This window comes from Emydura macquarii, unplaced genomic scaffold (assembly GCF_026122565.2).
Source record: "Emydura macquarii macquarii isolate MOO-44397 ecotype Brisbane River unplaced genomic scaffold, CSIRO-AGI_Emac_v2 contig_705, whole genome shotgun sequence".
NCBI lineage: Eukaryota > Metazoa > Chordata > Testudines > Chelidae > Emydura > Emydura macquarii.
In genome coordinates, this window is record NW_027130842.1 from 8,528,734 (window position 1) to 8,551,724 (window position 22,991).

The 22,991-nt window shown below is 41.5% G+C and overlaps 1 protein-coding gene across 3 annotated transcripts in view; it reads left to right on the forward strand.

Moving 5' to 3' along the window:
* GRM1 (glutamate metabotropic receptor 1) overlaps nucleotides 1-22,409 on the forward strand; it is a 213,522-nt gene extending 191,113 nt beyond the window's left edge. The window contains exons 8-9 of one of the 3 annotated variants that reach the window (XM_067542210.1): nucleotides 1,519-1,557; nucleotides 2,606-2,666. In XM_067542210.1, coding sequence (XP_067398311.1) covers nucleotides 1,519-1,557; nucleotides 2,606-2,666 — 100 coding nt within the window. Of the gene's footprint in view, nucleotides 1-1,518; nucleotides 1,558-2,605; nucleotides 2,667-21,556 lie in introns of those variants that run through there. The other 2 variants (XM_067542209.1, XM_067542211.1) reach the window with 2 other exon arrangements.
* The last annotated feature ends 582 nt before the right edge of the window (nucleotides 22,410-22,991 follow it).

Genomic DNA, 22,991 nt, shown 5'->3' on the forward strand with positions numbered 1-22,991 from the left:
GACCAATCGCTTTGCAGATTGCATAAGGCAAGCTTATCAGTTCAGAGTGTTTCTGACTACTTTGTGTACTATAAACATAGCCACCATAGTTAGTCGTTTCAGCAAATACTTGTTCGGGCTTGTTCAGCAGTTACTTGTTCCGGCGTGCTTTGTCTTATCTTGGGGTCTGGTCCTGTCAGCTAAGCCAGCCCTACATGCTCTATCATAGTCTTCTCTCTGACAGACTCTGTGCTGGTGGAACCTTGTCTTCATTAGATAGCAGTTTAAACGCCTTTATTATGGTATGCCAACTCCACCTTTGAACACACAGTAGACCTGGTTCTTTGTCTACAAGATGTATGAATAACTGGCATTGACTCAGTAGGAGTTATCCATCTCCTGCAGTGGGAGACTAGAGCCCTTAATAATAGCCTTTTATACACGGTGTTTCAGAGATGGACAGGGTACCACATTTTTTGAAAGCAGAGAAACATGTATGTGATATAGGGATCCTTTGGCTTACTGCTGAATACTGCTTTCCTGAATTCCACTTTGGTGGAATTTGGCAGCCAACTTAACAGTGTCGGAAACATTGCACAACAGTTTAAGGACAGAATTGAAGGAGGACACCTTTCCAGCTAAACTTACAGGGTATTTAGGGGGTTGTATTATCTATCTGTTTTTGATTTTGACCATGACACTCAGCTGTTACGATGGCCCAGCCATGGTGGGACAAAAGAATAAAGATGCTTTCTGAATGTATTAGGAGGATTTTTGTCTGGTCTGGAAGTCTGTACCGTTCCCCCTTCTGTATATGAGGAATTCATAGCAAAAAAATATCCCTAGAATGTGAAAAGTCATCATGAGACTATATCAGGGGAGGAAGAAACACAGAGTAGAAAGACAACCCCCCAAAAATGATAGCGAAATGTAACAGGACTGGATCCAGTAGAATCATTTGCCTGAAAAGCAACCTAATCCCATGCCACTCTTAAAACTCAAAGGGAGTTTTGATATTGTTTTCAGTGGTGTATGACAGGGTCCTTTGTGTCATTGTGTCCTCCCCTGTATATATGGTTTGAATGCGGAAGGTATACATATGATGGGAATGTATTTAGAACTAGATGTTTGTCTCAAATAATTGGTTGCATATTGTCAAATATCTTGTAAAACCAGCCACTGTGACTGGATACATACTGGTTTCTAGTTTTTAACAAGGCAATCAGCAATGAGACATAATTCACGTCATTTTCCACTAAATGTAACAATTGGCTCTGCCAAGAAACCAAGAAAATGGAAAAACTTATAGAAATGTTGGTTGTTCTGTTTAATCAGGAGCTCTATAATCTTTGTGATCTTAATAAAGTGAAGAAGAGATCACAGTAGCTAAACTCCTAATTATGATTGGCTTGAAATTTTCAAATCTCAGAGATGTTGTTATTGCTGGTAAGGGTTTTAATTATTCTAGAGACTCTAAAGTGGATAGTTTGAATGCTGAGAAATAGTCCTGAGGCAAATCTTGTAATTGATTTATAATAGCATGGAAATCGTCTCAAGGCATTTACAGCCCCAAACCAAGTATGCATGCATTACTGTATACATCATTGTGCTACTGTACATCAATGTGTTGTGAGAAAAGTTGGTTTGTTTTAATCACTAGAAGCTAAGCTAAATATGCAGTATTTGCACCTTTGAACTCTGTTACGGGGGTAAACAAGGGTATGGCAAGTGTGCACCATGACTTTCTGTTTGTGGACAAAAAATGCTGAGTTTTGTTTTGCATTTCATTTTCAACCCATCTAAAACATTTTGCAGAATGTTGCCCATACACTCCACTTGCAAAAGTACACAAAATTTTTGTGAAAGCATTTTTTCTTTTCTTTTCTTGGTCCTGTGAAAGACAACATGGGAGCTTGCATCTGCTTTTGTTAACTATATAGCATGGCAGGGAGAAGAAATGAAAGAGGACATTGCCTTTCATTATCTGCAGTGTTAACATCTAAAGTGACAACAGTTTTCAGTTTTGAGGCATTAAATCATCTAAGAGAGCCTAAACTTTATGCCTACCCTTCAATAGCACTGTTATATCCATGAGAAACAAAGATTCACATGTAGTGAATACCAATGACTATTCACTGTAGCCATTGAAAGGTAACATTGAGAAAAGCGAATTATTGAAGTAACAGAAAAGCACAAACTAAGCATTATACTTTTTTTTAAAAAAGCCTGTAGTAAATCTCTTAGAGTAAAGATGGGATGAGAAAAGTGCCTTGCTCCTTTTGTATAATTCCTACACAGCTTGGAGAAGGCCAGGTGAGAGTTTCCACTGAAGACTAAATGCACAGCAGTATTACCATCTGCTATTTGAGTACTTATGGTATCAGTAAAGAGAATGAGTATAAACACCATGAGAAGCCACTTGAAAACAAATCATGCAGTAGCAAAGGAAATATAATTTTGCAAGTTGCAGTAGACCACCAAATAAAGCAGGGGAGAAGGAGGAATGGCAAGATACAAAGAAGACTGGGACTAGATCAGGGACAGGCACCCTATTGAGTGGTATAACCACCATGTGTGTACATGTGTATAACCACTCACTGGGTGTCTTTTTCTTTTCAATCTTCAGGAAGAGGCAGCCAGAATTCTCGCCCACCAGCCAGTGTCCGTCGGCACATGTGCAGCTTTGAAAAATCCCACACTGCAGTGAATGTGTAAGAGAAGCTGCATGACAAATAGTGGTTTTACCCCTTGCTTTCTCTTTCTCATGGGTTTATCATTTCTAATAATGGGACAAATGTGGTGCATGCCATTAAGGATGGGGAATTTGCTTATGTGCCCTGTTTTGCACAATGCCTTAATCTGATTTGTCCATACATTCTTAAGAGGACACAGTTGAATAATTTTTTTTAGAGCTTAAATTTTTCATGATCTTCACTTTTGTCTGTAAATGCCTACTTACAAGTTTGCAAATACATATTTTCATACTAATTTTATCTTTTTCCATTTAGCCAGCATTTTTTCTCCCTTTTTACAGTTTTGCATGGAATTCAGAATATCCTGTGTGCTTTTAACAATTTCAGTTTCTATAGTGGCTGATTCATGGCAAGACATCTTTGTTGTGCAGCACTACTCTTGCTAACAGCACTTGTTAGTGAACTGCTGCTGTAGAGCCAGCAAAGGGAACATAAAACACTGGTTTGATGGGATTCACAAAAATAGGGAAGGCAAGAGGAACTTTGTATGAATGAGATCTGCAGGATCTGGCCTGTAATGGCGATTGGATTTTTTTAAACATATCTCTTCAAGACAGTGGCATGAGAATTTTTTTTAATTCTTCATCTTATTTTTAAAAGATATTTAGAACCCGAAATACTTCCCCCCATCAGACTGTAACAGTTTTATGTTTCATCAAATTATTAGCTGTAAGACTTTGCAATAGCCTTCTAAGCAAATCCAAGACTATTGCTGAGAACATGATAGCTGCTGTGCACAAAGTCTGTGGTCACTCCTAGCCTTTTCCTTTATAACCCTGCTTGCTGCACCAGGGAGACAATGTAGTGACTAGGTGGCAGTCCACTTCTTGTACACTTGCAAAATTCTTTGTGCAGTATACAAAGAAATTTATAATTGGCGCTGCAGTTTATCTCCCCTCCAGTCAATGAATGTTATAGCATTCCAGCATTTTTGTGGTCCTTTCAGGAGTCCATACTACTGACATACTACAGTCCATACTACTGATACTACCATACTACTGACAGCTGCACTAATGTTAGTTTCAGTCAAATCAGTCCTCTGATTTGTTTAGTAGAAAAAAATATGTACCGTGCATCATATACTGCAAGAGTTTGATGGAAATGGTGATAGTATTGCAATGTTTGGGCAGCAGTCATATTTGCCTCAATGAAAGGCAAACCTTATAAAGTCAATTTAAGGATTAGTAAAAACCTTTCCTCGTTAACTCCCAGTCCAAAATCAACATGCCCTCTTTTCTAATCTAGAACAAGTCCCACAGAGTCTTACACCAAAGACAATGCCTGTAGCCAATCCTGTAATAAACTATCTAAAGATTTATTAACTAGGAAAAAATTATTTAAGGTTAAAGCAAGCAAACAAATGAAAGTAAATAAATTGCAATCTAAATCCTAATAGTGACAGAGTTGTAGTGATATATCCATTTAAAAATGTCTTTCAGGGCAAACCCAGAGATAACCTTGTGGGATCTGTTGCTTCAGTTTAGAGGCTCTGGCTCTGTGAAAGTTCAAGCAAAGAGATGAAAAATTCTCTTGCGACCCTGTTTTATCTTTTAGGTTGTATCTTCCAGGACAAGAGGAGCTTCCTGGCACATAGCATCTCCAAAATGTGATAGGGCCATTTCACCAATCCTTTGTGCTGCAATGTTCCTTAATGGTCCATTTAATCTTGATAGGCTTTCTGAATGGGTGGGTGCACAATTCCTGAGCCTGGGTTTACAAGTTCAGCGCAAACATTTTCATAGTTATAAAACACAACTTACATATTTTCTTATAACGTGGAATAAAGACATTACAAGTGAGATTAATTCATGCAGCAACTGGCAAGCATTTCATAGCCTTAACACTAAATACAGTCTTATAAGACAAATACCTATTTGGAACAAAATTAACATACAGGTGAGTTGGTTTGGTTTCCAGTTATGAGTTTGTCAGTTCTTAATTAATGCCTATGGTCTTGGCCAGAGCTGACACTTGGTTTACCTGTGTCACACAACCTATACTTTGCCTTTGTTAATTTCAGTTAATTTCATCCCATGGCTTTCAGTTATATGTCCCTGTACCACACTACATAGGTACTTCCCAATCTTGGTAGTAAAGCCCTTCAGATATTCGAAGTCTGCTTTCATGTTGTCTAGGCAGCCTGTGCATATTTAGCTATCTTAATCTTCCCTTATATGCCATCCCTACCAAATTCGGATAATTTTTGTTTCTCTTCTCTGAACACCTTCCAATTTATCCATATCTTTCTGGTAACATGGTGCCCAGAACTGATTTGGTTTTGCACCAGAGCCATAAAAGGCCCACTGGGGTTAATGACAAAACTCTTACTAACTTAAATAGTGTATGACTGGGTCTACAAGGAGTGACTGTTACTTTTATGCTCCATGGAGTGATGCTTTTGTGTATGTAGCCCAAAAATTCTGAGGGTTTTTTCTAGCCATGTCACCTTGCAAATTCATGGCAGACTCTCTATTTAGTATCAGCCCCAAGTCTTTTTCGGCATTATTGCTTTCCAGATCTCCATCTCCCACTAATGTTACAGATTATTTTTCTTCAACTGTGTTATCTTTCATTTTTCCAAACTGAACCTCACTTAGTTATTTTCTGTCCATGTTTCTAAGCTCTCTTGGTTCATTTACATTATTACCCAGTCCTAACCAGTGTTCTCTGTTCTTCCCGTTTTAATATCAATGGATTTCATTAATTTGCTACTTAGTCTCTTTTCTAAACTATTAATGAGGATATTAAACATGAACTGAATCAGCCCTAATTCTGCTCCCCATGGTATCACACAGCTTAATACATTGGTATTGTTAATAGCCTTTTAGTCAGTTTTTAGTCCATATGATGATGTTCCTATCCAAGCCAATTTGAATTCATTTTTAAATTCAGATTTTGTAAGCTACAGCTACGCTTTTACTAAAATTTAAACCTGTGGGGCCAAATTTTTATCTGTTGCAAACTGATAGTTTCATTTATGTTAATGGATGTATGTTGATTCACATCACTTCAAGATCTGGCCCATTATGACTACTGCGTTCCCTTCATCTACTGACTTTGCAGTCATAACAACAACAACTTTGTCTAGCAAGAGTTATTCTTTCTAAATTTACTCTGGTTATTGCTCATTGCTCAATAATCCTCTAGATAAAACCTGTTCTTTCTCTGGACTACAATTCAAAACTTTGTTGTGTTAATCAGAAATCTGGTCAAAAGAAGAAAATAATCAGATTCACAACAAATATTTTCGCAAAAGAAAGCACTGACCAACTTTCACATTGATTCACAGGACCCTGGTCTTCATTTTCTTGAGTATTTGGAGGATTTGCCTTGTATGCAGGAAAAATATTCACAATGCTGAACTTTTCATGAATTTTTAGCACAAATGATTTCTCAGAAATGCATTGGTCATTATTCGTTATTCTTCTTTTGGGAGCTGAAATAGTACCCTGCGATTTAGGTGATACCCATACAATGTAAATAACAAATAGTCAAAGCCAACAGTTCATAAACAACCCATAAAGTTTATACATTATTTAGTGAATCCTTCCAAATTACCAACACAATTGTGGGCCAACCGTGCATTCACTCTTAACTGCGCAGATGGTTGAAAAGAGGGAGTAGTCTTGTATTTCAGGTGAGGCTGATTCAAACTACTAAAAATGAATGCTGGTGATAATAATTAGCAGCCAGCACTTTTTAGCTATTAACTAATTAATCCTCTCATCACCCTTGTCAGCTAGTAATTAAGGCCTTGCCTGCACACAATTTGGATCATTATACCTGAACACTTAAAGCAGAACCCCCTAGTCTGATTGCAATTACACGGGTATAAAAGTGCTTAAACTGATATAACTTATTACCATATGGGAAGGGGAATAAGTTACACCAGCATAAGCAATTTAAACCAGTGTCCACACCAGGAAATGTATTGGTATAACTAATCCAGTAAAAAAAAAAAAAATCACATCCCTAACCAACATAGAGATATCCCAGTACAAAATTTGTGTATAGACCGGGGTTTAAGCAGTATAATGGTGCTTGACAGATGGGATATCTAGTGCAGAAAGGTTGGAAGACTTGCTCAAGTGAGTTTATGTCAGAGCAGAAATTAAAATTCAGTGATTCTTGGTTTGTGTTCCTACACTCAGACCACTAGACTAAGGCCCTTGTCTACACTCAAAAGTTATGGTGATGATCAAAAAGCACTGTAATTGCAACGCATGTGCCTGTCCACATAGCACATAGCACTCATTGTGTCACCAAAGCGCATCCACACTTGGTGCCCTATCATCGACAGTGAGAGCAGTGCACTGTGGGCAGCTTCCCACTGTGCAACTCACCACCTTGTGCCGCTAGAAATTGTGGGAAGGCGGAGAGGATTGTAGTGCATCATGGGTGCGGGCTCAACATCCCATGAAGCAGTGATTCCGACTGCATTTCACAGCATTTTTCAACGGCCCCAGTTTCCTGAGTGCCCACCATCTCTAGCTGAAAGGATGGATCCTGCACTGCTCTCCACTGTTGTTGTCAGTGTTCTGAACACATCGCAGCTGGTCATGCAGTTGATCATGAGCTCCCAATTGGAACAGGAATCGGAGGCTCCTGACCTGATGTGTGCCAGGCAAACAACCAAACCAGATTACTGTTTGCATTCACAGAACATCTGCACATGGTGCACTGCTGCTTTTGGGCACGTGAAACAAGCACCGAGTGGTGGGATTGCATCATTATGCAGGTCTGGGATGACAAGCAGTGGCTGTAGAACTTTTGAATGTGCAAAGCCACCTTCATGAAACTCTTATACAGATAGCTCACCCTTGCCCTGCAGCGCAAGGACATCAGAATGAGAGCTGCGCTCTCGGTGGAGAAGTGCATGGCAACCATCGTGTGGAAGATGGAAACTCCAGACTGCTACCAGTCAGTTGCCAATCAGTTTTGAGTCGGGAAGTCCACCGTTGGAACTGTGTTATTGCAAGTGTTCAGGGCCATTAATCGCATTCTGCTATGAAGAACTGTGAGTCTTGGAAATGTGCATGACATAGTGAATAACTTCTCAGCAATGGGATTTCCTAACTGTGGAAGGGCGATAGATGGCACACATATCCGAATTTTGGTCCTGGACCATCTTGTGATGGAGTAAATAAATAGAAAGGGGCACTTCTCTATGGTACTGCAGGCACTTGTGGATCACCGTGGGTGTTTCACTGACATCAACATGGGTTGGTGAGAGAAGATGCATCCGCAGGAACAGAAAGATGCAAGCAGGGACTTTGTTTCCAGACCAAAAGATTCCAATGGGGGATGTTGAAATGCCCGTAGTGATCCTGGGAGACCCAGCTTACCCCTTACTGCCATGACTCATGAAGCCTTATACAGATAGCAGCAAGTAGCGCTTCAATAACAGTTTGGCCAGGTGCTGAATGACTGTTGAATGTGTGTTTGGCAGATTAAAAGCTTGCTGGCGATGCCTTTATGGCAGATTAGACCTAAATGAGGAAAATAGTCCCATGGTTATAGCCACCTGCTGTGTGCTCCATAATATTTGCGAAGCTAAGCGTGAAAAGTTTCCTCCTGGGTGGAGCACAGAAGCAAATCGCCTTGTGGCTGACTATGAACAACCAGATGTCAGAGCTATTAGAGGGGCACAACAGGGGGACACTTGTATCAGAGAGGCCTTGAGGAGCCATTTTGACAATGATCTCCAATAAGGTGTCTTTGTAAACAGCACTGTGCCATGCTATGACTGCTATCCAGCTTGCACTGTGTATCAATGTGAGTGTAACCACTGTGTTCAAGAGACAAATAAAGATTGCTTATTCTGCACAGTGTATGTCTTTATTAAATAACAATTATTCACAACACACACACACAAAAAGCTGGGACGGAAGAGAGAAAGCAGTGAGGGGGAGTGTGATCTATGACAGCTGGCTGTAAGTCCAGCTATCATTCTGGAAGCTGTCTGAAGGGGTGGAGTGAATGGGATACCAAGACAGGCTGGCAGCTTGGTAGGAATGTGTGGGTGGAATTTGGGAAGGGTATGGAAAGCAGTTTTGTATTGGCTCCAAGGTGGGGTGAGCACGCATGAATTCAGTTTGCAACCTCATTAGTGACTTTAGCAGCTCCATTTGCTCCTCCATGGCTTTTATCATGTGCTCGTGACCTCCTATCACTAGCTTCTGGTTTTCCCTCCTCTCCTGGCTATCAATTTGGTGATTTTCAGACACAATGTGTCTTCATGCTCTTTTTTCTTTTTTTTTCCACCTCAGAGGACTGGAGGAGTTCTTGGAACATCTTCTCTTTGCTTCTCTGTGGTCATTCTCTGCAGGCACTCAGCAGGTGTGGAAGGGTTTCCCTTCAAGGGCATATCTTTAGAAACATAATATACAATGAACATAAGCATGATTGTGAGTGCAATAACAGCACTGATGTATAACATCATTGTCAAATACACCTCTTTCTCACTGTCTCCTGGCAAGCACACAGCTTGACCATCAACCGGGGCATGGTGAGTTGTGCCTGGGAGGAGAGGGTACTCAAGCTGGGGGAAAGGTTCTGTGTGGTTGTTTGGGATATTGATTGAGGTAGATAGGGACAAAATTTCAAATTTTGCCCATTTTCCACAGGTAGGGGCCATAGAAGCCAATATTTGACTCCTGAGTAAGCAGGGATGTTAGGATGCATCTCCTCCATGTGAGCAGCTTCAAACCAGGTCCCTATGCTGCTCATCCGTGTGCCACTTTGGGTCCCTCCACAAGTGATTGCCAATTGGTACAGAAAAGTTTCTACAACGGGGGAAGAAACAAAGGAGCTCTGCTGAGGAATTTCTGGCAGAGGATTGGCGAGTACCTTCAGGAAAATTTCCTAGAGATCTCTCTGAAGGATTCCCATGAAATCTTGGTGTGCATTAACACACTTTTTTGCCACACTGCCTAGCTGAACAGAGGAATAGGAGACACATGCAAATACAGCTACTTTTGTGCATTTATATTCCTTCAACCAGCTGTATAATGTATAAAGCTGTATAAAGCAAAGGACAGCTCTATTTCATGTAACCAAGTAGCATCCGCTCAAAAAAATCACTTACCTAAGCTCCTCTTTCCTACATTCTGCACACCAGAGCTGGAGGGCTGAGACTGGCTCGAAGCTTCTGGGGTCAAGAAGAAGTTCTGGCTCCCCATGTCAGCACACAACCCGAACCCCTGCTCCACATCGTCCTCCAACTCAACTTCCTCATCCACAACTTCTTCATTGGGATTGAGCCTAGTGTCCACTGCCTCCAGGCCCATAGAGGCATCCATAGGTCTGTTGGTGGCGGAGGTGGAATTGCCGCTGAGGATGACTTCCAGCTCCTTATAGAAGCAGCAGGTCTTTGGCTCTTCACCAGAGCAATGGTTTGACTCCCTAGCCTTTTAGTATCCTTGCTGCAGCTCCTTGAGTTTCGCACAGCAGTGCAGCATGTCCCATTCATAATCTTTCTCCGCCATTAAATGAGAAATCTGACCATAGGTATCCAAATTCCTTTGGCTGGAGGGGAGCTGGGACTGCACAGCCTCCTCTCCCCAAATACTGATCAGATCCAGAAGCTCCTGTGTGGTCCAAGCGGGAGAGTGTTTGGTGTGTGGAGTCGGCATGGTCAGCTGGGAAGATGAGATGTGAGCTCTCCACGCCGACCAAGCAGGAAGTGGAATTTCAAAAATTTACGGGGGGGATGGGTATATGGCTGCAGGGCAGCGGAGTTCAAACTTATGACCAGAATGGGCATTGTGAGACACTTCCTGAAGGCCATTTACTGCAGCATAACCAAGTATAGTGTCTACACAGATGCTTTGTCGCAAAAAGCTCTAAGTCTCTCCTTGAGGTGGTTTTATTTTGTTGCAAAATCAGGGGAGTTGGGGCAGCAGAGGTGGGATTGCAGTGTGTATGCCACCACTGTTTTGGCGCAAAAAGCTGACTTTCGTCAACAAAAGTCTGTAGTTTAGACCAGGCCTAAGTCTCTCTCTAGCCATAACCTAGCCAGCCAGGGTATGAGTTTGAACATTTTGTATATACTATGGCAAAGCTCTTCCTCTACCTCGGTGGATCCCACGCTTCCTTCTAGTGGTAGGTCAGGGAACTGCTTCACCCCTTAGTGTTCTTCCACCCTCTAGTGGTGAGGAGGGTAATACTCCCTGCTTGCTCCCGGTCTTGTCTCTGGTTCTCACAGGCTTTTGCCTCTTCGCTGGCACTCTTGCCCCTCCAGTGAATGGCCTGGTCCCACCCTTGACACCAGGCCATAACCCAGGAACCCTACTAGTAGCAGCCTCACACTGTGGCTTCAGAAAAGCTGCTAGCTTCCCTAGATTACTTCCCTGTGCCCCTTAATTTAATGTCCGTATCGTGCTCGGGCAGGGGTTCTTCCTGGCCTCCTTGCCAGGGAAGGCTCTTGACCCCTGACAGCCCCACTGGGCGTGGTAGTGCCCAAACCAAATGTCCAGTTCAATCTTTCCCTTCTGCCAGGGTCTCTCCCTTAGGCTTCCAGGCCTGGGAAAAGGTCCTTTGCCCTCTTCGGGCAGGGTTTTTCCCTCCCCCAGTCTTTGTATCTGCAGGGTTCTCTTCTACTATTGTTCTGCTCCTTCTCCTAAACCGTCCTGGCTCTTGACAGCCTCTTGCCTACTCACTGTCTCTGGTAGCTCATCTCACTCTCACAACTCCAGCCATACCTTTTCTCTGGAGGGGAGGCTTTTAACAAGTCCTAGGCAGGGTCTTGATTGACTCCACATGTGTTAATTAACCTGCAGTAACCCCTGCTCAGCTACCAGGGGAAAAGGAATTTGCTGAGCCTGGGGCTGTTATGTTGGCCTTCTAGCACTCTCCGGTAGCCATCTAGTCTGACCTGTCACAATACCTACTTTTTAATCAAATAGTTTCAAAGATATATTTAAAATAGCCTCTAATTTACATAGAACATTAAATGTCCCATGAGCATGGAAAGTAATTTGTTTTGTGCTACAAAAAAGAAAAGGAGAGGTTAGTTTAATTTATTAAACTTCCAAAAATGCCAATGGGAGGTTAAAATTTGCTCTAATTATACAGCAGTGCAGAGAGGACTGGAGTCAGACAGTGAGAACCGTTGTGAGAGTCTCTTATCACTGAGCTAGAAATTACATTGTAAATGAACTAAAACCAAAATAGTTTGTGATTTCCTCCTCTTGGTGATAATCAAGTACATTAAACAGACAAAGACCTGAGCATGTGCTATAATGAGATTTTGACAGCATGTATCCACCTCACTCTTGGGAGAACCCCTTTATTAGGTTGAGAGAAAAAAGATGAGCCCATAGAGAGAGTGCCTCAAACATCAGTCTTGCAGAGAAAAGCTATCAGATGCGTGGCCCATTAGGTTAAAAGACTAAGGGTTTCATTAGGCCAGGGTTGATTTTGCCAAACTGGGATAAGAGGCTTGGAGATGAGACTAATGCTTTTTCTTTTATCCCTTATGCCAGAGAGGCCTTACTGTAGAGACTACCTTGATGGAAGGAGCATTGTGAATGATTCATTGGCCTGTCATGAAGAAAAGCAAAGTGTGATCTGCTAGCCTTCCTAGGATGGGAAGGACAACTGCACTAAAGAGGGTCTTGCTATATAAATTGCTTCTCTAGGGGCTCTGTTTGGAAAAGCTAGCAACCTGTACATGGTGGTAACCTTGTACAAAGACATTTGCTTCGGCGCTGTCCTAGATTAACATCCATTCCTCACTGCAGGGTTAGCTTTGTCGTATAAATGATCAAATGACTCCAGCTCTGCAACAGAGGGGTTCTTTGCTTGATGACCGGGCAGTAGCAGACGTTCACAGCCTGAAATGCAGATAAGACAGTGAATCAAAAACAGAGAATGTAGACAATTGGTTCATTGTATCATTTATTTATTGTGTGATGAACCAATTGACTACAAGCAGGTTTGAGCTGCCTCAGTACCTAGGGTTTTGGTTTGGGCTTATCTTTTATTGATGGATTTGATAGCCATGTCTCAAGCTGCATAAAAAATAATTCAGGACTTAAAAATTCATAGAGTTTAAGGCCAGAAGGAACCATTAGATCCAGGACATTCAATTTCACCCAATTGCCCCTATATCGAGCCCAAAACATTTGTATGGATAAAGCATATCTTCCAGAAAGGTATCTGAAAACAACAAGAGATTGAGAATTCATCACTTTCTTTGGTAGCTTGTTCAAATGGTGAATCATCCTCACAGTTAAAAATGTGTGCCTTATTTCTAATTTGAATTTGTTTGGCTGCAGCTTCCAGCCATTGATTTTTGTTATGTCTGTCTCTGGAAGATTAAAGAGCCCTTCAGCATAGTTATGAAATTGCCTCTATACTAGTAATAAATCAAACCTGTCTGACAATACCAGGCCTAGACCAAATCTACTACATTCCCCATCCCTGCATGATTAGATACCTCCCTTCTCCCAGGGGTGTTTGGAGAGGCTAACATATCAGGGCTTTGGCATATTACAGGGAGGAGGAGAGTGAATTCCAAAGCTAAGGATTCAGAAAGTGTTTTGCTAGTATCCCCTTCTCTTAAACATAGAGGGTTCAAGCTCAGGTTCTTTTACTGATTACATCTCTAATAATATCAGACAAGTACAGAGGCAGTCACTCAGGCGACAAATCATTTATCTATATATCTATCTATATGGTTCCCATCACCGTAACATCTGAGCATCTCAAAAACATTCATGAATTTATCTTTATGCATGTAGGGAATTATTATGCATATAATAATCAAAGCAAGAAGAAATGTAGGTGATTTGCTCCAACATCACACAAGGGGTATGTAGAAGAGCTGGAATTTAGAGCTTAGAAATTAAAACTATGACTTTGAATTCTCTGTGGACAGATACTGGCAGTCAGTGCAGCTTATGGAGTCCAAATTACTTAACAGAGAAGCATATGGAGAACACAGAAAAAGAAAAATCCTAGGGTATATTCCTAGAACACACAAATTGCCCAAGACACATCTGTCATGGAAAAGAAGGAGAAACAGCAGCTAAACTCAAAACATGTCCCTGGCAGTAAAGCACAAATAAGCCCATCTTAGTTGTATCTATAGGACATGCATGAAATTGCCTGAACATTTAGCATATAGAGTCTTAGCTGCAGGGATTTAGATAAATGGTATTCAGAGGATATGTTGTACTGGGTAGACATTGACTTAAACCTGTCGCTCCTGGATGATTCAAAGGACTTGCTGTCATCAAAATCTTGTAAAGCATTGAGCTCAACCTGACAATGTGTTCTCAGAAGAGTTGTTAAAAAATGCACAGTTAACAGAAGCCAAATAATAATTTGATTAATTTTCTTGGCACCAAACCTATCACAAACAGCAACTGTGCAGGGAAAATAACAGTTCGGCTTTGAGGCAAAATTCAGTATCATGCCCCTAGGCAAGGGCTGTGTACTGAAAAACTGCAGTCGGGGGCAGTGATCTCATCATTGCCTGCTGTTGAGCTTCACACATGGGATCAGCAATTTGTGGGACAGACCCAAATTTTAACACAGGATTGTGATATGTTCTGCTGTCTGAGTTAATTGATTTGTGCTCAGTCATTTGTGCCTAGTCTTAGGTCAAATTAGAAGAGTAAAGTATGCTGTTCTCTCTACTGGCCTACCTTGGGGAAAAACCCAAGCTTTTTCCCTCTTTCTGCCAAAAGATAGGGAGGGCAGGGAGAAAAGACCCATTCCTCCCCTTCTGAACACATGTAAGAGCTGTAAATCCTCCTCCTAGCCACAAGAGGTATCACATCTATTGAACTCAGTTCTCAGCCATGGTCATTAGGCAATTACAGTACATCATTAAGATGGTGGCCCTTAAAGTGACATACCTCATGGGACAGGATCCTTATTCCGTATATTTTTGACAGAAGCTCCCCATGCTGGGTAGGCTCAGACACCCACCCTTCATCACTATAGTTCCTTTTCTTAGAGTCTGAAGTTTGTATCACCTGTTCTGGATAGTCTGGATGAAATCTAAAACCACAACGGTTGTAGTACATTGTTTTATCAAGAATAGACAGAAAATCAGAAAAAAACAAAATAAAAATAATAATCATGAAATTTATATTCTTACATTCGGCCAAGGGTAGTAAATATAGGTCCCCTTCATGTTGTTACAGAAAAATAAGCAAGATTTGCATTTTTAGTACACTGATTTCTGTCTGCTCCAGTTTGACTCTTCCCCTTTGACCCTTCTTTGTATGCAGCATGTCAAAGGCAAAACCTGTTTTCAGCTGTCTTGTGCAAATGAAACGTTCAGTTGTTCCTTTCAGATTATTTGATCTGCCCCTGCACCCCATAAGCTCTCTCACAAATATAGCCTCCAAAGAGGAGATAACATCTAGACTGATAACATTGAGACATCTAGACAGATCTATGTGCAGTTCTGGGGAGGAGACAGTGGCCATGATACATGTAGGTAGCAACAACATAGGGAAAGGTATTAGAGATGTCCTGGAGGCTAAAGTGAGGCTTCTAGGTAATATTAAAGTCCAGAACTGCCAGGGTGGCAATCTTTGAAATGCTTCCAATTCCACACGCAGAGTCAGTTAGACAGGCACAACTGCAGGGTCTTGCTGCATGGGTGAGACAATGGTGTAGGGAGGAGGGTTTTAGGTTTAGTAGTAACTGGGGAACCTTAGGGAAAGGAGGAGCCTATATGGGAAGGATGGATTTCCCCTAAACCAAAATGGAATCAGACTGCTGGAATGTAAAATTAAAAAGGTCATAGAAAAATTTTATAACTAAGGGCTAGGGGAAAGCTGACAGGTGAGGAGGAGCACATAATTCAAACAGAGACATCCCTTAAGGAAGGGTCTATTACTAAGGATTCTCTATATCCTAGTAAAGAGGAGAAGATAGAAGTTGATAAAGTACATGTAGAAGCTGGAGAGAAACAATCAAATAAAAAGAGTCCCATTCAATTACATCACATGAAGGCAAACAACTAAATACTGCCAAATTTTATAAGTGCTTGTATACAAATGCAAGAAGTCTAATAATAAGATGGGTGAACTTGAGTGCCTTGTATTAAATGAGCATGTTGAGATAATAGGCATCACAGAAACTTGGTGGAATGATAATAATTAATGGGACATGGTGCAAAATATATAGGAATGACACAGTAAGTCGTGCTGGAGAGGGAGTGGCACTATCTGTGAGAGAAAGCATTGTGGCAAATATAGTAAAAATCTTAAATGAATCAAACTGTACCATAGAAACTGTATGGATAGGAATTCCATGCTTGAATAATATGAATGATAAGAGTATAGCAATAGGAATATACTGCTGACCACATGACCAGGATGATGATGGTGATAATGAAATGTTCAGGGAGATTAGAGAGGCTGCAAAAATAGAAAATGCAGTAATAATGATGGATTTCAACTATCTCTATATTGACTGGGTACATGTCACCTCAAGATGGGTTGCAGAGATAAAATTTCTAGGCACCATTAATGACTGCTTCTTGGAGTAGCTAGTCCTGGAACCACAAGGGAAGAGGTAGTTCTTGATGTAGTCCTCAGCTGCACACAGGATCTGATCCAAGAGGCGAATATAGCTGAACCACTTGGTAATAGCAACCATAATGTAAATTTATGTGGGGGAAATACCAAAGAAGCCCACCACAGTAGCATTTAACTTCAAAAAGTGGAACTGTGGTATATAACCTATCATTTAAAACAGCTTCTGTACCAGATGATTGGAGGATAGGTACTGTGATGCCAATTTTTAAAAAAGGCTCCAGATGTGATCCTGGCAATTACAGACCAGTAAGCCTAACTTCAGTACCAGGCAAATTGGTTGAAATAATAGTAAAGAACAGAATTATCAGACACATAAATGAACATGATTTGTTGGGGGAAGAGTCAACATGGTTTTTGTAAACGGAAATCATGCTTCACCAATCTACTAAGATTCTTTGAGGGGGTTAACAAGCATGTAGATAAAGATGTTTCCATGGACACAGTGTACTTAGATTTTCAGAAAGACTTTGACAAGGTCCCTAACCAAAGGCTCCTGAGTCTTAAGTAAAGTAAGGCTGTTATGGGATAAGAGGGAAGGTCCTCTCCTTGATCAATAACTCGTTAAAAGATCAGAAACAAAGGGTAAGAATAAATAGTCAGTTTTCAGAATGGAGAGAGATGAATAGTGGTGTCCTTGGGGTCTGTCTTGGGACCACAACTGTTCAATATATTTATAAATGATCTGGAAAAAGAGATAAACAGAGAGGTGGCAAAATTTGCAGATGACACAAAATTACTTAAGATCATTAAATCCAAAGCTGACTGTACAGAGTTACAAAAGGATCTCACAAAGCTGGGTGACTGACCAACATAGTGGCAGATGAAATTCAATGTCGATAAATGCAAAGTAATGCACACTGGAAAACATAACCCCAACTATACATACAAAATGATGGGGTCTAAATCTCAAGAAAGAGATCATGGAGACACTGTGGATAGTTCTCTGAAAACATCTGCTTAATGGGCAGCAGCAGTCAAAAAAGCTAACCTGATTTTAGGAACCATTAGGAAAGGGATAGAAAATAAGATATAAAATATCATGATGCCACTATATACACCCCCATCTTGAATACTGAATGCTGTTCTGGTCGTCCCATCTCAAATATATATATTAGAATTGGAAAAAATACAGAGAATGGCAACAAAAATTATTAGGAGTATGGAACAGCTTTATATGAGGAGAGATTTAAGAAGACTGGGACTGTTCAGTTTAGAAAAGAGACCATTAAGTGTGGTTATGATAGAGGTCTATAAAATCTTGAATGGTGTGGAAAAAGTGAATAAGGAAGAGTTATTTATTCCTTCACAATAACACAAGAACCAGGGGTCACCCAATGAAGTTATTTGGTAGCAGGCTTAGAACAAACTTAAGGAAGTATTTCTTCACACAACGCACAGTCAACCTTTGGAACTTGTTGACAGGAGATGTTGTGAAGGCCAAGAGTATAACTGGGTTCAGAAAAGAATTAGATAAGTTAATAGTGGATAGGTCCATCAGTGGCTATTAGCCAAGATGGTCAGAGAAACAACCCCATGATCTGGGTGTCCCTAAGCCTCTGATTGCTAGAAGCTGTGACTGAATGACAGAGGATGGATCATTTGATAACTGCCATGTTCTGTTCCCTCCCTCTAAAGCATCTGGCCCCAGAATCCTGGTTACGGGGTTTGATGGGCTATTGGTCTGACCCAGTATGGCTATTCTTAGGTTCTTCATAAGTTGCCTCCAGCATAATTCTGCTATTCCCATGTCCACTGTGATTTTCCTCTTTATAATACAAGCACCACATTTAATTCCCAGAACAGTGCTATCATGAGGGAGCATTATACTTCCGTCAGTTACATGTATTCTATTTACACAAATTGTTCTCTTAACTTGGATGTGGTGTCTCAGAAATAGGCATCATTATGGTCATTCAAAAATTCCTTTTGCAGTGTTCCTTTGGGTACCATGCCGAATGCAATGCCAACATACTGTAGATAATTGCATAGAACTCAATGGCAAACCAAATGGTTTTCTGTGGGAAATGTTTTTATAAAACTTGAATATACAAAGTGTTATTTCTACGGCTATAAAATCTAATAATCTAACATTTTTAGTTATTTGAGTTGCTTATATTTACAGCATTTTAAAAACAAAATATTGTAACAGCTCACTTTGATCATAACTGTGACAGTCTGCAGAATATTTTTTAAATCTTCGTCATCTTTTCACTGATTACTATAAAGCTCGTATTCTTCAACACTGGGAAATGTCCACTTTTTTTCTAGCCAAAACTCTGGGGCCAGTCATTTCCGTCCTTTGAAGAGTATGAACCTTGTGATTGGCCCAGGTGGGCCAATTCAAACCCGTGTCTCCAAAACGCACCCCTTTGCTCTAGATCTGAATTTTGCAGCATAGGTCCATCTCAAATTCTTTTTTCTCCAGGAATATTTGCACCTAAATAGAAAATGGCATGTCGCTTTGTAAATTTCTCCATTCTCTACCCCAAATTTACAGAATTGTATTCTGTATCATTTTCCTACAATTTCCACAGAATTGCATTTTGCTACTGTAATTTTTACAAACTTTGAGCAATGATAGCTTGTTATATGAAAAACAGTGCTGGGCAGGAATCTGTGCAGGAGAGAAACAAAACATTCAGGATCACTTTTTCTGGAGCAGTGGCTAGTAGGAAAAACCTAGTCAGCATCAGTGGCTTAGCTACGGGTGGGCCTGGGTGGGCCAGAAAGCAGGCCCACCCTGTCAGATTTTAAACAATTCATGCCCCGTTTTTATCAGCCTCTGCTTTGCTTGTGACACAAGGCTTTTGCCCATCCATGTCAACCACAGGCCCTGCCAAAAAAATCAGTTCTGGCTACGTCTCTGGTCAGCATGACTCAGGTGGAGTTGTGCTGACCGAGAACTGTGGAACAGCCACATGCGGTCAGGAGGCAGTACAGAGGCACAGGGGTTCCATGTGGATTGCCTTGGACTTCCAGTGAAATCACAGGGCTTGGAGATTGGACCCCTGCTTATTCCTCTAGAGGGCAAACCCCATTAACTATTTCTCCTCCCTGCAGAAGAGTTGCTATTTTTCCATTAACTATTTCTACTGGTTTTGCCAACAATGAAAACATCTTAGCTTGGTCCTGTTGACCACCATTCTGTAACGTGTGCTGTAGCAGCTGAGGTACTCTTCCCCTTCAGACACTACTTCCAGTGATGGCGTAGGAATATAGGAAAGCACAGTTATTTGGTTCTCTGTAGTTCGGTTCCACTTCTAAGGATAAGAACACAGGCCAGGTCCTCAAGTTTTCACTCTAGCCAAAAGCCCCATTTAGAATGCTTTGGTGGAGTTCTGCCTGAGTAAGGCCTTGGAATATTTGACCCAGGATGATTATAGAGCTGCTAGTTCCTGCACTTTCGTGAACCAACCATTTTAAATTCTAACACTTTCTTCTCTGCTTGAAAATCATCCCTAATTAAATCCACTTTGTTCGGAATATACAGGGGGCATGCTCTGCAGTGACAAATACCCCAGCAAACTGTGAACAACTTCCTACCGTTTTTTATTTTTGCCTTTTGTCATGCTGTCTGGAGTGGCTCACAGCTGTGAATGCCTACCTCAGAGCAGACACTCAAAAACAGGCAGACACCCCAAACTGGTGGTATGTTCTATAATTGGATTTCACCAGCCCAGTAACGAAAGTGAACTCCTGAATTTCTATATCAGTCTTAGCACAGAGACACAGACAGCCTTCTTGGGCTCTCCCGTCTATCTTGCCACCCAGGCAAGCTGGACTTAGTGATAAATAATCACTTATACCCCCCCCCCCCCCCCCAAAAAAAAATCACAAAATATTCAGGTTGCTCTCAGTCTCAAGAGACTAGTCACTTACCCCAGGTCAATTTGTCCCTTAGATCTCACACCACAGACAATGCTGGTAGCCAATCCTATAGTAAACTAATGAAGGATTTATTAACCAGGAAAAATAAATGAGGGAGTTATTTACAGGTTAAAGTGGGCAACAAATACACATAAATGAGTTCAGTCTATGGTTCCAAAAGGTGACAGATGTAGTAATCTATCAGCACTGGATGCCTTTTGAGGCCTTAACTTGCAGGATCTCTGCTTTTTTATTTCTTAGTTCCAGCGCTTGTAAGAGTCCAAACAGCAGTGAGATGAAAAATCTTCATATTAACTTTTTCCCTTTTCTGACATTCAGATTGATGGGATAAGGTCTGCTGCACGTACTTCTCCATGAGTGGATGGGGCAATTAATAAAGCTTTTGTCCTATGATAGTCCTCCTGGGTGGGTGGAGGGAGCCACTCTTCCTGCCTGAGTTCACAAGTTCAGAGCAGGCATTTTTATAATTATAAAACAGATATATATTTTATCTTGTAATATGGAATTCAGACATTACAAGTAAGATTAATGCATGCAGCAATTTACAAGCATTTAATAGACTTTGAACACTAAACACATCCTTACAAGTCTAACACCTGCCTTGAATAATATTAACATATAGATGAACTGGTTTGGTTTCCAGCTATGAATTTGTCCGTGCTCAGCTGATGCTCAGCAGATTTAGCAAGAGCTGGCACCTGGCTTATGAGTGTCACATCTTTAAAATCAGATGGCAGTGACAAAATGAATGTGGAATCATAAAAGCGGAGCAGAGTGTTGAATTTACCTCTGGGAAGGCCCTCAGATCATTTCATATCTGGGACTTTTAATGTACGTCTAAGTGTGGGGGAGGGAGGGATTGGCTACCAGGACAGGAAGAGTTATTAGCAGTACCTTCTGCTACCAATATTTAGAATGCCAAAGGCTAAAACTGGTTTGTTTTTCTTCCAACACTTCAGAAATCTTTCATGCAAACAGCAGTCAGCATTAATTAGAACACTGTCTGTTATTTTTCCCTGTAAGATGCAGTGAGCAAACTTAGATGTTAACCAAAAATAACTGCCATCCCTAAAACTTGGGTAACCTTTCCAATGTCCTCAGTGTCAAGTTTTCTGTTTTGGCTGCAGGGTCAGTAGCCAGCAGGGAATAATTGGATTCAGTTGCAAATTGTGGTAATTGCTGCTTTTAAGAGAAATTATTGTTTCCCTTCGTAGTATTTCTCTGTGCCTCATTCTGAGATGATATGACTAGCAGGGGGAACTGATTAATGAGGCAAAGCAGCCAAGTATTTCTGTAGGTTTGTTTGTTATGCTGTACATGTGTGTGTGTGTATTGTAAATGCAAATAAACCCATCTTTATTTTATTCATAGTTCTAATGGGAAGGCTGTGTCATGGTCTGAACCAGGTGGAAGACATGTTCCCAAGGGACAACACATGTGGCACAGACTCTCAGTGCATGTAACGAGCAAGGAGACGGGATGCAATCAGACAGCGGTAATCAAGCCCCTCGCCAAAAGCTACCACGGCCAAGGCAAGAGCCTGACTTTTTCAGACATCAGCAGTAAGACTCTATACAATGTGGTGGAGGAAGAAGAGAGCGAGCCAGTGCGCTTCAGCCAACTCAGCAGCCCTTCCATGGTGGTGCACAGGCGGCTGACGACAACACCCCCGCTTCAGGCAACGGCGGAAGAGACCCACCTGTTCTTACCGGAACAGCCCCCCAAGAATCTGGTGCTGCAGCAGAGATCTATTATGGAGCAGTTGCAAGGCGTGGTCAACAAGTTTGCCACTGGCATTCCCGACTTTAACTCTGTGATCCCTGCACCCAATGCAGGGAATGGAGTGAGGCCCCTCTACCAGCCTCCACTGCAGCAACAGCAGGTGCTTCCCCTCCAGATGGCCACTTTCAGTGAAGAGCCGGTCTCACCACTGGCTGACGAGATGGAAAGTGAAAAGTTTAAACTCATCCAGGGATACGTGTACGAGAGGCCGGAGAACACGGAGGAGGAGGAGGAGGACGAAGAAGAGGAGCGGGCAACTAGCAAACTGACTCTGGAAGATTCACCAGCGTTGACGCCCCCATCTCCTTTCAGAGATTCGGTGGCTTCTGGCAGCTCTGTGCCCAGCTCCCCAGTGTCAGAGTCAGTGCTCTGCACCCCCCCAAATGTGACCTACGCTTCAGTCATCCTGAGGGATTATAAACAAAGCTCATCCACCCTGTAAAATGAGGATTACATCAAGGTGTGAACAAGGAGGACTTGGCTGCTGTCAGCTGGGAGTTGCTGGGTGGGATAAGCACCAAGACATGTGGGAGAGCGTGAGAAAGCAGAATGTGATGTTATATATGATGGGACAAAAACTGTATCCTGCACTAAAAATGAACTATTTGAGGTCTCAAATTCTTTAGCTGTTAAAAAAAATAATAAAAGTATTGTACTTTAAGAAGACAATTGGAAATTCTGACAAAGCACAAACCCAATAAACAACTTCTATAGCAAAAAATGAGTAAACATAAAAATCACACACACACTCACACGCTCTCTTGGTAATGCTTGAAAATGACTCTGGAAAATGTAACCATGGATAAGTCATTAGCACATCCCATGGCTGTAATTCTTCATCTGGTGCAGAAGCAGCAGGCTCAAGAGCTGGAAGGGCACTGTGTGGCAGGAACGAGAGAAGAGAAGAGATCGCTGTGTGAGAGTTTATATATATATTTCCTCTGGCTTGGTAGGTGGGATAAAGTGCAAATGCAAGTCACTGTAGTGTGTCTGTTGGAAAGCAAAGACAACATGCTGGCATATG